Raw genomic sequence first — 13438 nt, 5'->3', positions numbered from 1 at the left:
GGACCACAAGAGGCCTGGGAGGTGTGGGGCGCTGCTGGGAGGCTGGACCTGGTCCATGCGCAGGCTGCCCCTTGTCTTTCCTCATGGCTCTCTAACTAATGCCTCTTCTCTCCTGTGCTGCGGGGACCCTCTCTGGGCGCTCCTGAACCCCCTCAGGTGGTGAGTGTCGCTAGTGGTGTGCATGCCCTCGTGAGCCCTCTCCATGCTGCCTCTGTGTCCCCCATCACACCATTGGCCCCACCCATCGCCCCCAGCAGTGGTCGGAGCCCGCTGTTGAGCTCAGGGTATTTCTGCGACTTGGGGACAGCAGGTCAGTGTGCCTGGCCGCAGAGTTAACCGGGGAAGTCTAGGTGGTGGTGGAAGAACTGGGAAACACTTCACGCCCTACTCTTGCCTTCATCGCTGTGTGACCCTGGCGAATCACTGGCCCTCTCTGAGTCTTAGATTCTGCATCTGTTTGTGAGGAGAATAATGATTTTTCCTGAAGTTCTTGTCGAGGATGAAGAGCAGTAATCAACACAACATCGAGTGTCAGGGCCCAGCTCCTAGTAAGGAGTTTATTATAAACAGTCATATATGATACTTACACATTTGCATACATAAGGATAACAGTAGTGTCCTGGATGCATATTAAAACTTAAATGACAGCAAGCCTATGTGCTCAGGCTGCAGGCCCTTGGAGGGCCAGGCCAGGACCTCCGGTGGCAGCTGGAGCAGGCCTAGGGGAGGGGAGGGGTAGCCTGAGCCAGCCCCATGTACCCTCTTCCAGAAGAGCAAACGTGCGACGACGTTAGGACATCAGCCTGGGGTGCTCCCTGAGGGGAGAACGGGAGGGATGCCATGTGTATTCCCAGGCTCACAAACCCACAGGGTTCCAAGGCCACTTCTTGTTGCTCACGGAGCAGGTGTCACTGGCCACCTTGAAGAGGCCCTGAAAATACCTCCGCACCTGTCCCCACCTAGCCTGCCTGACAGCTTTGGATGCCATCTCTGCTGCTGAGCACTTCTGGTGAGGCAGCAGCCCCTGTTCCGTGGTCCCCAAGGGGGGAACAGCCTGCTTGGTGGCCTTAGCTGCCTGTGATCCGCATTAATGCTGTTGGTGAGGAGAAACTACTTTGTAGCTCAGGAATTCAGGGCCTTTGTACTTGATGCAAACAGGTACTGAGAATCTGTACCCTCCCTTCTCTTGGTTTTGGTGTTGGGGATCAAATCCAGGACCTTGCTCATGCTGGGCAAATGGTGTACTGTTGAGCTACCTCCCCAGCCCTTTTTAAAATTTTATTGTTGCCCAGGCTGGTCTGGAACTTTCCATGCCTCTGCCTCCTGAAGAGCTGGGGTTACAGGTGGGCACCACTGCGTGTATCTTCCTATCTCTCTTGAGGCAGCATTGCCCAGTGACTAAGAACGAGGATTCTGGGTCAGGACTCTCTACGTTTCTCCACTGGACAGTCGTGTGGCCTGGAGCAAGCTGCTTACCTCGCTGAGCCTCTGTTTCCCCATCATTTGTGTAGCTCCTTTGAGGTTGTACTGAGATGGCACAGGAGGACTGCTTTGCCCACGGCCTGGTAGTCACAGTCCTGTGAACTCTTCAGAGGACCCCATGCTGTGTTCTGTTCTCTTGCTCTCCCCTCCCTCTGCCCCTTGTTAGACAGGGACTGGGTGCCTGGTGGAATGTGAGGATCCTAGGAATACAGGCTATGCTGGTACCTATGGAAAGAGTTCTGCTCAGAGGGGGAGCAGGATGGACAGTGTAAACTCTTTGGATGAGCATAGCCTGGGTGAGGATGTGCATGGACTCTTGGGGTTGGAGGCTCAACAACTATCCTTTCTGCTGAACAGCACTTGTGTTTCATGAAAAAACAGGAGAAGGAACCCTGGCTTGGGAAGCTACCTTCTAGTTAGAGGACATAGCAGCACACAGGGAGCAACACATGGTTACAAGAAGGGGTGGGTACTAAGGGAATGAACAGGTCAGGGAAGGCCTCCAGGGCCTCCAGGCAGAGACCTGGAGGATCAGCAAGGGCCAGTCACAGAAAGATCTGGTCTGAATGCCACGCAAAGGGGCCAGGAAGGTTGCTTTCCGCCTATGGCTACTTGGCTATAGGGCAACTATGAATGAACGTCTGTGAACAAGTTTGTGTTTGAACACCTGTTTTCAGTTCTTCGAGTCTACACCTAGGAATGGACTTGCTGCGTCATTCTGCTGTGTTTAACTTTTTGAAGATCCACAAAACTGTTTCCATAGTGGCTGTTGGTGTGTGGGAAGGTGAGAGATAAGTGATGGGGGCTTGGGCAGACAGGGTGGTAGACATGGAGGGGAGGGACTGCAGAGGGAGACCTCTTGGAGGTTTGTCTGACAAGACCTGCTGATGGGGTTGGTCAGTGAAAGAGGAATAATAATGACAGTTTGCTGGTCAGTTTTCCTGTCACTGGATAAAATACCTGCACCAGCAGCTTATGTGACACCCATGACGTAACGAAGCAGAGGCTTATTTGGTTCACAGTTTCAGAGGGTTCAGTCCATGGCAGGCTCTCTCCAAAGCAGGAGCATCATGGTGGGAAAACTTGGCAGAGGAATATTCTCATTTTATGGCAGAGGCAGAGCAAGGGACAGTGCCAGAAAGGAAGGGGCCAGGCCAGACATAGTAGCCAAGATCATGCCTCCATGGCATACCCAGACATTCCATGAAGTATGCTCTACTAATCCCCTAGTTTGGTCTGAAGTCAATCAGGTTGAACATCCAGCTTTACTGTCACAGATAGCTTCAGCATCTGGCTAGCTTGGGTGCTATTTCCAGTTATGGGGTTAAACTTTTATGTTTGAGTGAGTCGGGGAGAGGTGGAACTTGAGTCCCATTTCTAACACGTTGTGTTGGTGGTGTCTGTTGGACATCAACATGGGGACATTGAGGCGACAGTGGGATCAATGAGTCTGGGGCCCAGTGGAGGTATGTGGGCTGAAGAGATGAGGGTGTGGTTACTGGCATAATGGGACTTAAAGCCATGGGTCTGGGTGAGTGCCCTGGGGAGAGGGGCAGGCTGATGGTAACTCTGAGGCCCAGAAATATTTGAGGAAACCCGGACCCAGGAGAGACTGTGAGACAGCTAAAGAGGTCAGAGAAAAATCAGGAGTGTGCTGTCTCAGAAGCCAGGAGAAGAAAGAGAGTCAGAGAGAAGGGAGAAGGAATTGAAGAGGGAACCATAATGTCTACTATGGGCATCTTGAAGCTTAAGGGAGAGAAGAAAGTGTCCATGGCCATGTTGGAGAATGGGGAGCAGACACCCTGGCAAGGTGTAGTAGCGCTGTGGACATCTCCACTCCTATTTGATTGTGGTTGTGGATATAGAATGCAACCAGGACTTTGGATTCTTCTTCAAGCTCATTCATGTGGTTGGGCTTCGACCCAGGCACAGTGAAGGAAACAGGTTGGGTTTTACCTTGGCTGATTTTTTCTAACCAAATATGACAGAAGCAGAAAGGGGCAAGAGAACATTCACAGGGAAGTGGTTAATGCTGGGGCGTGGAATCTAAGGGGAATAAAAAGGAAGGAAGGACACCTGCACTTTAACAGAGGGTCAAAGGGTTGTTGAGTGAGGGTTTTAGTGGTGGGTGAAGTGGAAGGATAGAGGATGGGTCAGGAGTGTGCACCTGAAATGGGGTATTGGCGGCGGTAGGTCCTGGGGTGAGCTGGAGGAGGAGGGTGTCAGAACATGGCGATTTTCGGCCTCCAACCTGGAGAGGGTGACAGCTTGGGTTACTGGGGGATGGAGAGAGAGCTGAGCGGTGCCTCGGTTCTGCAGCCTCCAGCGCTGGTCAGTGGACTGAAGTTGGGTTCAGGGAACCACCAAGCAGGAGGCCGAGGAGAGGGGCAGCAGTGCGGGTCACTCCAGGGGTCCCAAGCCGAGACAGAGATGAGTTGTGTTTCAGGAGAGGCCTGAGTTTTCCCAGACGCTGGTTGCTTGAGGCATGGGGGTGAGTTGCTGGGCGAGGGGTTCTGGTGTAGGATGGTGGGGGATTTGAGGGATAGACGCAGGGTGTGTCTGCTACCCGGAAGGCCATGAGGGGGAAGGGGATGACAGAACAGAGGGCGACAGAACTTCAGACAGGGAATACCAGTGTAATTAAGACTTCATCAGGATTTGCAAATAGCAGCAAGTGTTTCCCTGTCCAGAGGACTTTTGTTCAGCCCTCTTCTCCCTGAAGATGACCTGGGCTTTCATCCTGCTTGTCCTAACTCGTGTCCCTTCCGTAGTGAGCCTTAAATCCTGGACTCCTGTGGTGTCAAAGGCAGTGGCCTGGTTTCGCTGTCAGGATGATGGCCTAGGCAGCAGCCCCACCCACCCAGCCTCTGCCCTGGTAAGGAGATGGGCTTGGGAAGATGGTCACCCTGGCCTGAGACAGCAGGGCCTCGGCTGTGGGGTGGGGCTGTGGCTAGATCGGCTGTGACTTGTTTCTGCTGGGAGACAGAAGATGTGGCTGATGTCTAAGGGCCAAGGGCAGCCTTTGCGTGCTGTTGACCCAAATGCAGTGGGAAGGGAGGAACTGGGAACTCAGAAATCCCAGATCACGTACTTTTCTTGAGTTTTGGAATGAACTAGATACATCTTCCCCGCCACCCTGCATGATGATGAAGCAGAAAACTTATCCAGTATGATCTCACTCCTTTGCAGTTTGTTCAGTGTGGCGTTTTGGTGTAGATAGAGATCAATTTTACTAAATGTGTCATGTGAACTTTAAAGGACAATGTATTCTATAGTGGTTTTTTTTTTTTTTTTTTTTTTTTTTTGAGATAGGGTTTCACTATGCACTTCAGCCTGCCCTTGAACTCACTATGCAGTGCAGGCTGGCCTTGAACTCATGGGGATCCTCCTGCCTCAGCCTCCCAAGTGCTGGCGTTACAGGCGTGTGCCATCATGCCCAGTTCTACCTTTTATGTCATAAAAATCTTTTATAACCTTACTGATATATTTTATTGGTAGAATACTCACAAAATAAAATTTATTATTTTAACCATTTAAAAATGTACAATGTAATGGCATTAAGTATATCCTCAGTGATATACAGCCATTATCACTATCTAGTTTCAAGCTTTTTAATCACCTCAGAAAGAACGCTCATACTCCTTGGAAGTCACTGCCTATTCCCTCCTTCCCCAGCTCCTAGAAAATTCTAATCTGCTTTCTGTCTCTGTGGTTTTGTCTCTGGGAGATGTTTCACATGAGTGGAGTCATTGTACAATGCAATATCTGTCCTTTTTGTTGGGCTTATTTCACTTGGTACATTTTCCAGGTTCCTCTGTGTTGTAGCATGTATCACTACTTCATTCTTCGTTATTGCCAGATAGTATTCAGCTGTATAGATATGCCACACTTTGTTGTCCATTAATCTGCTGAAGGATATTTGGCTTGTGTCCACCTTTTGGCATCATGAATTTGTCTCCCTACAGTGCCCAAAGAGGCACTATGAGCTTCATGTACCAATTTTTGTTTGAACATCTGTTTTCCATTCTTTTGGGTATGTACCTAAGGCAGGCTTGCTGAGTCATGCGATAATTCTACATTTAACTCTTTAAGGAAGTGCCAAAATGTTTACCCTAGTGACTGGAGTACTATGACGAATGTTTAAATAAAAAAAATTATTAGGCCAAGTATGGTGGAGCATACCTGCAATTCCAGCATTTAGGAGGTTGAGGCAGGAGAATCTCTGCAAGTTCAAAGTGCAGCTACAAAGTGAATTCAAGGCCAGCCTGAACTGCATAGTGAAACCCTGTCTACAAAAAAAAATTATTGCAGTAAAAGACATATTGTCTCCAATCTTCCTCAGAATATTCCCCCTTGCTTTGAACACACTTATCCCATCATTCTTGCAACTTTCTGAAGCAGTTTTGGAAATCCATTTTTGTGAGTGTCTTTAGCTGCAGTGTCATGGCTGCCTTGATGTCCTGAACTGATTCAGAACGTTCACCTTTCATGGTCATTTTGACTTTTGGGGAAGAGCCTGAACTTGTACAGTGCCAGAGCTGGTGAATAAGTGAATGGAGACACTTTATAATGTTTTTATAAGCCACTGCTTGGAACCTCGTATCACCATTCACTGTATTTTTATTTTTATTTATTTTTTTCACTGTATTTTAAAATCATACTCCATAAAGACCCTCAGGAAAGAGGACTTCTAGAACTGCTTCAGAAAGTGGCAGTAACGATGGGATAAGTGGATTCAAAGTGAGGGGAGTTAATGGCAGTGTCTTTTACTACAATAAATTTTAAAATTTAAACATTCACTGTATATTTTGATCATACTTCATACTTTACATTCCCACTAGAAATAACCCTAGCTCCAATTTCTCTGCATTCTCACCAACTTTGTTTTTTCTTTAAAAACTACAGCCATCTTAGTGAATATGTGATGATATCTTACTGTGCTTTTATGTTTCCCTACTGACTACTGGTGTTAAGGTTTCATGAGTTTGTTGGCCATTTGTGTCTCTTCTTTGGAGAAATGTCTCCTTAAATTTTTTACCCATTTCAAATTGGTTTGTTTGTCTTGTTATTGTTGCATCCTGAGGTCTTTATATATTCTGGGTACTAGGTCCTTATCAGATATATGATATGTAAATATTTCTTTTTAATCTGTGGGTTGTTGTTATACTTTCTTGGTAGTCCTCTGAGGCGCAAAAGTTATTAATTTTGTCAAAGTCCAATTTGTCTTCCTTCTTTTGTTGTTTGTGCTTATGTTATAAATAAGTCATTGCCAAATGCAAGGGCATGAAGATTTACCCTTACATTTTCTTCTAAGTTTTATAGGTCTAGTTCTTACACTGCAGTTTTTGATCCATTTTGAGTTATTGTACATGGTATGAGGTAAAGAGCCAATTTCATTTATTTGCATTCATATATTCATAATTTATTGAAGAGATTATTCTTTCCCATTAGGTAGTATTGGCACATTTGTCAAAAATCAGTTGACCTCGTGGTGGTGCACACCTGTAATTCCAGCACTCAGGAGGCTGAGGCAGGAGGATTGCTGCGAGTTCGAGGCCAGCCTGGGCTACAAAGTGAGTTGAAGGCCAGCCTGAACTGCATAGTGAGACTCTGTCTCAAAAAAGACAAAAAAAAAAAAAAAAAAAGTTGACCTTAAATTATAAATTTATTTTCTGACTATTCTGTTCTACCGATTAATGTGTCTATCCTTATGCCAGTAGCAACCCTCCACATTGATTACTATACCTTTGTAGTAAGTTTTGAAAATAGAAAGTTTGAGTCTTTGAACTTTGTTTGGTTTTAAGATTGTTTTGGCTGTGCGGAGTTTTCTTGCAATGCCAAACACATTTGAGGTTCAGCATTTACATTTCTGCCAAAAAAAAAAAAAAAGGCCCCTGGGATTTCATTGAATATGTAGATAAGCTTTGGGAGTATAACCATCTTAACAATATTAAGTGTTCCAACAGTGAAAACAGAATGCCTTTCTGTGGATTTAGGTCTTCTTTAATTTTTTTTAGCAATCATTTGTAGTTTTGAGTATATAAATAATTCAGCCCTTGGTTAAATTTATTCCTGGACATTTTATTCTTTTTGATGCTATTGTAAATGGAATCGTCTTAATTTTATTTTCTGATTATTCATTGTTATTTCCTGGAAATGCAAGTGATTTTTGCATTGATTTTGTATTCTGCAACTTGGCTAAATTTGTTGTTTTTTTCCCCTGTAGATTCGTTAGGATTTTCTACATATAAAATGATATCACCTTCAACTAGAGATAGTTTTATTCCTTTCTTTCCAATTTGGTGTTTTCTTCTTCTTGCCTGATTGCTCTGGCCAGGACTCTCAGTACAATGTTGGATAGAAATAGGTTATATTCTATTAAGGTTATATAATTTTATGACATGAGCTTTAGTATTCTTGCTTTTTTTTTTGGTCTCTTTGCTCTTCCTTGCTTTTAATCTTAGGAGGAAAACTTTCAGTCTCTCCTTTTTGAGTATGGTATCAGCGTTGGGCCTTTCATAAATGTTCTTTATCATTTGAGGATGGTCCTTTCTATTCCTAGTTTTCATTGAGTGCTTTTATTATGAAAGAGTGTTGGATTTTGTCAAATGCCTTTGCTGTATCAGTTGAGATGATCATGTCTTTTCTCCCTCTTCATGCTGTTAGTGTGTTGTATTACATTGATAGATTTTTGGATGTTCAATTACCCTTACATTCCTAAAATATATTCCACTTGGCTGTGGTGTATAATCCTTTTAATAGGTTGCTAGATTTGGCTTGCCAGTATTTTTTGAGGATTTTTGCATCTGTATTTGTCTTAGTTACTTTTCTCTTGTTGCTGAGACAAAATACCCAACACACAAAATTAATGAAGGAAAGGTTTATTTAGCTCACAGTTTGTGGAGGTTTCAGTCCACAGCTGGCTCCAAGGCAGGGTGGCATGGCACAGGTGCAACACTTCAAGGTGGCAGAAGACAACAAAGCAACAAGAGCAAAAGGGGGAAGAGGAAACCTCTTTTCCTCCCTTATATTGTAAAGAGGGTACCACTCCCTAGGATGGGTGTATGTAGCACTTACATCACCTCCCATGGCATCCTCTTGCACAGGATGAGGATGTTTACAAAGTGAGGACCCTGGGCCCCTGCTGAGTTGCTTAAACTTCTAAACTTCTCAAGTTGACACAGTGTATCAACCATGGCAATCCACCTCTTGTCAACTTGGCAACCAGATGCATTTCTTTAAACTGGTCTCCAGGTACAAAGACGTGCTTATTCTTATCATTTCACAACTTGAACATTATAACACAGGTTTAACAATCCTTATGAACCAATATTAAGTCTATCAACATTATATTACATTAGAACTATAACATTTCACTTCTGGACTCCCAAAGATTCATGCATATCCCTTTACGCAAAAGGCATTTAGTCCATCTCTAAGAGTTGCCAGAGCCACAACAGTTTTGCTGAAAAGTCCAAGTCCCAAGTCTCCTCTGAGATATAAGGCAACTCTTAGTTGCAAGCTCCTATACAAATGAAAGTTAGACACTTCCAACATTCAATGGTACAAAATAAGCATTTTCTTTCCAAAAATTACAAACAGGGGAATACAAAGGAATGGGATCAAAGCAAGTCCAAAATCCATCAGGGAAAACATTAAGTCCTGTAGTTCCACATCCAGCATCTGAGGCAATCTGTGGCAAATTGTGAGCTCCAAAGGGCTTGGATGGCTCCACCCCTGTGGCACTTCTGGTGGTTATAGCTCCTACAGATTCTCTGTTAGGCCCATGAGGATTTTTGCATCTGTATTCATATGAGGTATTTTCTTGTGATGTTTTTGTCTGACATTGATATCCAGGTAATGCTGGCCTTAAGTAAGAGCTGTTACCTTTTATTCAATTTTCTGGGAAGAGTTTGAAAGGATTGATCATAATTTTTAAAAAATGTTTTAAAAAACTCACCAATGAGGCCATCTGGTCCTAGGCTTTTCCTAGGCTTTTCCTTTGATTATTGGTTTAATCTCTTTGCTTGTCGTATAGATCTATTCATATTTTCCATTTCTTCTTGAACCAGTTTTATAGTGTGTATTTCTAGGAATTTGTTCATTTACTCTTGGTTATATAATTTTTTGACATGATTATTTAATATTCTTACTGTCGTTTTGGTCTGCTTGGTCTTCCTATTACTAAGTGAGCAATGTTAAAATCTCCAACCAAGTTTACAAATGTGTCTTCTTTTGGTTTTGTCAATTTTTGTCTTCTGTATTTTGAAGCTATGCTATTGGCTATGCTACCTGTATATACTACAGATTTAGGATGGTTATACTTTCTGGTGGATTGACCTTTGTATCATCGTGAAAATGTGCCTCTTTATGTCTAGTAATGCTTCTTACTTTCAAATCTATTTTAAAGGTATTAGTGTAGCTATACTGGAGTTCTTTTGTTAGTTGTGTATATGTTCTTTTCCGTCTTTTTGCTTCCAAACTGGTCCTTTATATCTAAGGTGTATCTTTTGTATCATATACTATTTAAAAAAAAAGGGCTGATATTATTTTTATTTTTCGGTTTGTTTGTTTTTTGTCTTTTTGAGACAGGGTCTCGCTATGCAGTTCAGGCTGGCCTTGAGCTCACTGTGTAGCCCAGGCTGGTCTCAAACTTGAAGTAATCCTCCTGCCTCAGCCTCCCAAGTGCTGGGATTACAGGTGTGCACCACCATGCCCAGCATGGGCTGATATTATTTTTAAATTTGACTATTTTATGAATTATGATATATTTGGGTTTAAATGTGATATAACACTGTTTTCTGTTCAACTTATCTGTTCTGTGTTCCTTTTTTCTCTCCTTTCTTGCCTTCTTTTGGATTCAGTATTTTTAGATTTTTGTTCCCTGTCTGGTAGCTAGTTAGCTGTGCATTCTTTCAGAATCCTCTCTGTAGCTTGCAATATGTCTGTCTGACTTACTGAAGGACTTTTACTACTTCCTGGTATTTTAATTCCATTTACTGCTTATATACAGCTATATGTATATATAACATATATTATTGTTATTATGCCTTTAAGTATTGCATCTGTGACTATTTTATTTCCTGGGAAACTTCACCCTGCTCTACACAATCAGTGTTCAGAGGTGCTCACTCTGCTGCTCTTCAACTCTTTCTGCTTCTGTATGCTTTCAGCTGGAATAATTCTCCCTCTGCCTGAAGAATGCTCTTTACTATTCCCTTTCTTCAGCTTTTTTGTGAAGTATGACTGCGGTGTTTCCCAGGGCCCCTTGCTCTCAGTGGCCCTGGAACTCCAGTTTCATTCTCCAATCCTGCAAGACCACCCAGTTGCTCAGCCTTCAGGCTGCCCTTGCTGCTTGGTGCGTGCTTCCACAGGAGGCTGCTCCTTCCTGAGGACACTCTCTGTAGTCCCTTCTTGGCAGGATCTTTAGCCTTGGAGTTGTCACTGTCCTTACATTTCTCAGACGTTTTATTCATATATCACCTCACACTTTTTCCTATTGGGAAGGCTCCTCTGCTGTGAGATAATTTGTCATTATTAAGACTGGAAAGCTTGCCAGTTGTTTTCTTAATTTTGCAATCCTGACTAGTGGCTGAGGAAGGGTGAGAGTGTATGTAACTCAGCGTTGCTCTTGTATCCTTCTGTTACAGGTGCATGGGCTGGGGATATAGCTCAGCGGCACAAGTGCCTGCCTGGCAAGCGCAAGGTCCTTAGTTCGATTCCTAGTACCCCCCCCCAAAAAAAAACCAAACTGGGTGTAGTGGCGCATGCCTGTAATCCCAGCACTCGGGAGGCTGAGGCAGGAGGATCATTGCAAGTTCAAGGCCAGCCTGGGCTACAAACTGAGCTCAAGGCCAGCCTGAACTTCATAGTGAGACCCTGTCTCAAAAAGACCAAAACAAACAAACAAACAAAAAAAACACCCAAAAAACAAAACAAAAAAACAAGTGCATGTCTGTGTGGCTCTATGCTATGGACAGAACACAATTACATACATGTAAAAAACGCATATACTGTATCTGTGAAACAAATGCATATCCAAGCTCAGAGAGGATTTTTTTCTCCTTAACCCTTTGGAGAAAGTATAGAAAATTCTTGTTTGTCAGCATATAAAGCCTTTTTTTTTGTACTGGGAATTGAACTCAGGCACTGTGCCACTGAAGCATACAAAGCCTTGCATTATTATTTTTTAAATTATTTCTGTAGTATATGAATATTTCACATTATGTTAAATTCTCTTTGTTAAAATGGTGCCAACATCAATACATTTGGGTAAATGTACTTGGAATCCCCAGAGAACTCTGCACACAAGCATGTTAAAGCATGTTAAAGACTCTAAAACATGTAAATAAACTTATTTGATTATAATATTCTTTTTTTGCAACAACACCTATTCCTATCCCATGGGGTACTAGGACTGTGTAGGTAAATCTGGGGAAACATTGCTTTTAGCAAATCCAAATCCACAAAAACCTCACAAAACTGGAGCACTGCCCAGTGTGTCCTCAAGTGTGGCCTCTCTGAGGACAGTCCGAAAGTGTGAGCCTCAGGTGTGGGTTTGGAGGGCTCAAGCTCCCTACTGTTCCATAGCTAAAACGAGGCAGAACTTGGGAGTACATTCTTGGGCTTTGTGCTTCCAGGAGTGAAGCCATCTGCTCTATTCTCTTCATATCAGCCTGGGTCAGCATGGGGCATCTGTTTGTGTCGGTGGAAACTGAATTTTGACTTTTGACTTTTGTAAGACCAAACTCGCCCTTACTTCACCTACCTTTTGGAGGTCTTGCCACTTCTCTGTGCAGTAAGAGGGTGAGGTATTTGTGATGGAGTTCGTAGAGCTTCTGCTCAGGAGCTGAGAAGCGTAGTTTCAAGTCCGGGAGCTGAGTGACCTTGGGAGAGTTAACTGTGCAGGAGTGGTGAGAGCATGGGCTTTGACGTCAGCCACACTTGGCCCTTTCACTGCCTTGCTTTGTGACCACGGGCGCACCATTTCACCTCCCTGCCCCTCCACTCCCTTACGCTGTGGTGAGAAGGAAATAGGATAGTGCATGTCAAGTACAAACCTGGAACAAATGGGCACCTGGCGAGTGTCAGTTGTCATTCTTCACCCACACCTGACTCCTTCATCTGAGTTTGAAGAGAACCTCAGGTTTTCAAGATGCTTGAAGGGAACCTTGAGTATGAAGAGAGTTTTGTAAACTCTTGGAGACAAAGGAAGATCCAGGCAGTTTCATTTTCATTCCTGCCCTTGATGCTGCCTTGTCCCTTCTGGCTGGGCAGGGCTGGCTGTGGGGACCACACCAGCCTCCTTCCCTGCTCTCAGGTGGAATCATTTCTCTATAACAGAACATTGGCAAGAAGATGTCCTGCCAGCAGTTCATTGCCAACCTGGACCAGCTGAATGATGGCCAAGACTTTGCCAAAGACCTCCTGAAGGTATTACCTGCTTAGGGTCCTTGTGTCCACGGGTGTGCACTGGGTGGATGGAGAGAAGTCTCTGACCCACTAAATCCTGGCATTCCAGACCCTTAATACCAATGGCGGGGCCACCAGAACTTTGGGACAGAGTTAGAGATCATCCAGCTCAATTGCTCTGTGTTCCTTGAGTTAATTAGGCTTTGTGAGATTTGTGTAATAATCCTATCACCTGTGGTCACAGCTGCCACCCATCACCACCTCCTTTGCTACTGCGGTGCCTTTACTACAACCATCATGAGCAGCTCTGTGGGAAAAGCTCCCTCATTCCTACAACATCACCAGGAATTAAAGGAATCAGTTTGGTTTTTAGGTTTAAACCTGGAGTGGATCTTTGGTCTTTCCAGTCTAGTAAGTTCTCCACCTTGGGGAAAGAGAAACTGTTTTTTTGGGGAGGCAGATGAATTCATTTTTAGATAGTGGATTTTGATGACTTTGTGGTACCAGGAGGGTAGTTGAATAGTGAGTCCAAAGGTAAAGATGC

General features: G+C 44.0%; 1 protein-coding gene across 6 annotated transcripts in view; it reads left to right on the top strand.

The window, feature by feature from the left end:
* The window catches only part of Psd2 (pleckstrin and Sec7 domain containing 2), a 54591-nt gene that overhangs the window by 27410 nt on the left and 13743 nt on the right, over positions 1–13438 (top strand). For 5 of the 6 annotated variants that reach the window (XM_013512928.1, XM_013512924.1, XM_013512925.1 and 2 more), the window contains one exon: positions 12825–12915. In XM_013512928.1, the coding sequence (XP_013368382.1) occupies positions 12825–12915 (91 nt within the window). The remainder of the gene's footprint in view (positions 1–12824; positions 12916–13438) is intronic. The other variant, XM_005382051.2, reaches the window with a different exon arrangement.

Source organism: Chinchilla lanigera, unplaced genomic scaffold, assembly GCF_000276665.1.
Source record: "Chinchilla lanigera isolate Chin_1 unplaced genomic scaffold, ChiLan1.0 scaffold00017, whole genome shotgun sequence".
Taxonomy (NCBI): domain Eukaryota; kingdom Metazoa; phylum Chordata; class Mammalia; order Rodentia; family Chinchillidae; genus Chinchilla; species Chinchilla lanigera.
The sequence above is the reverse complement of the archived record's forward strand: the minus strand, read 5'-3'. Positions and strand labels throughout refer to the sequence as shown.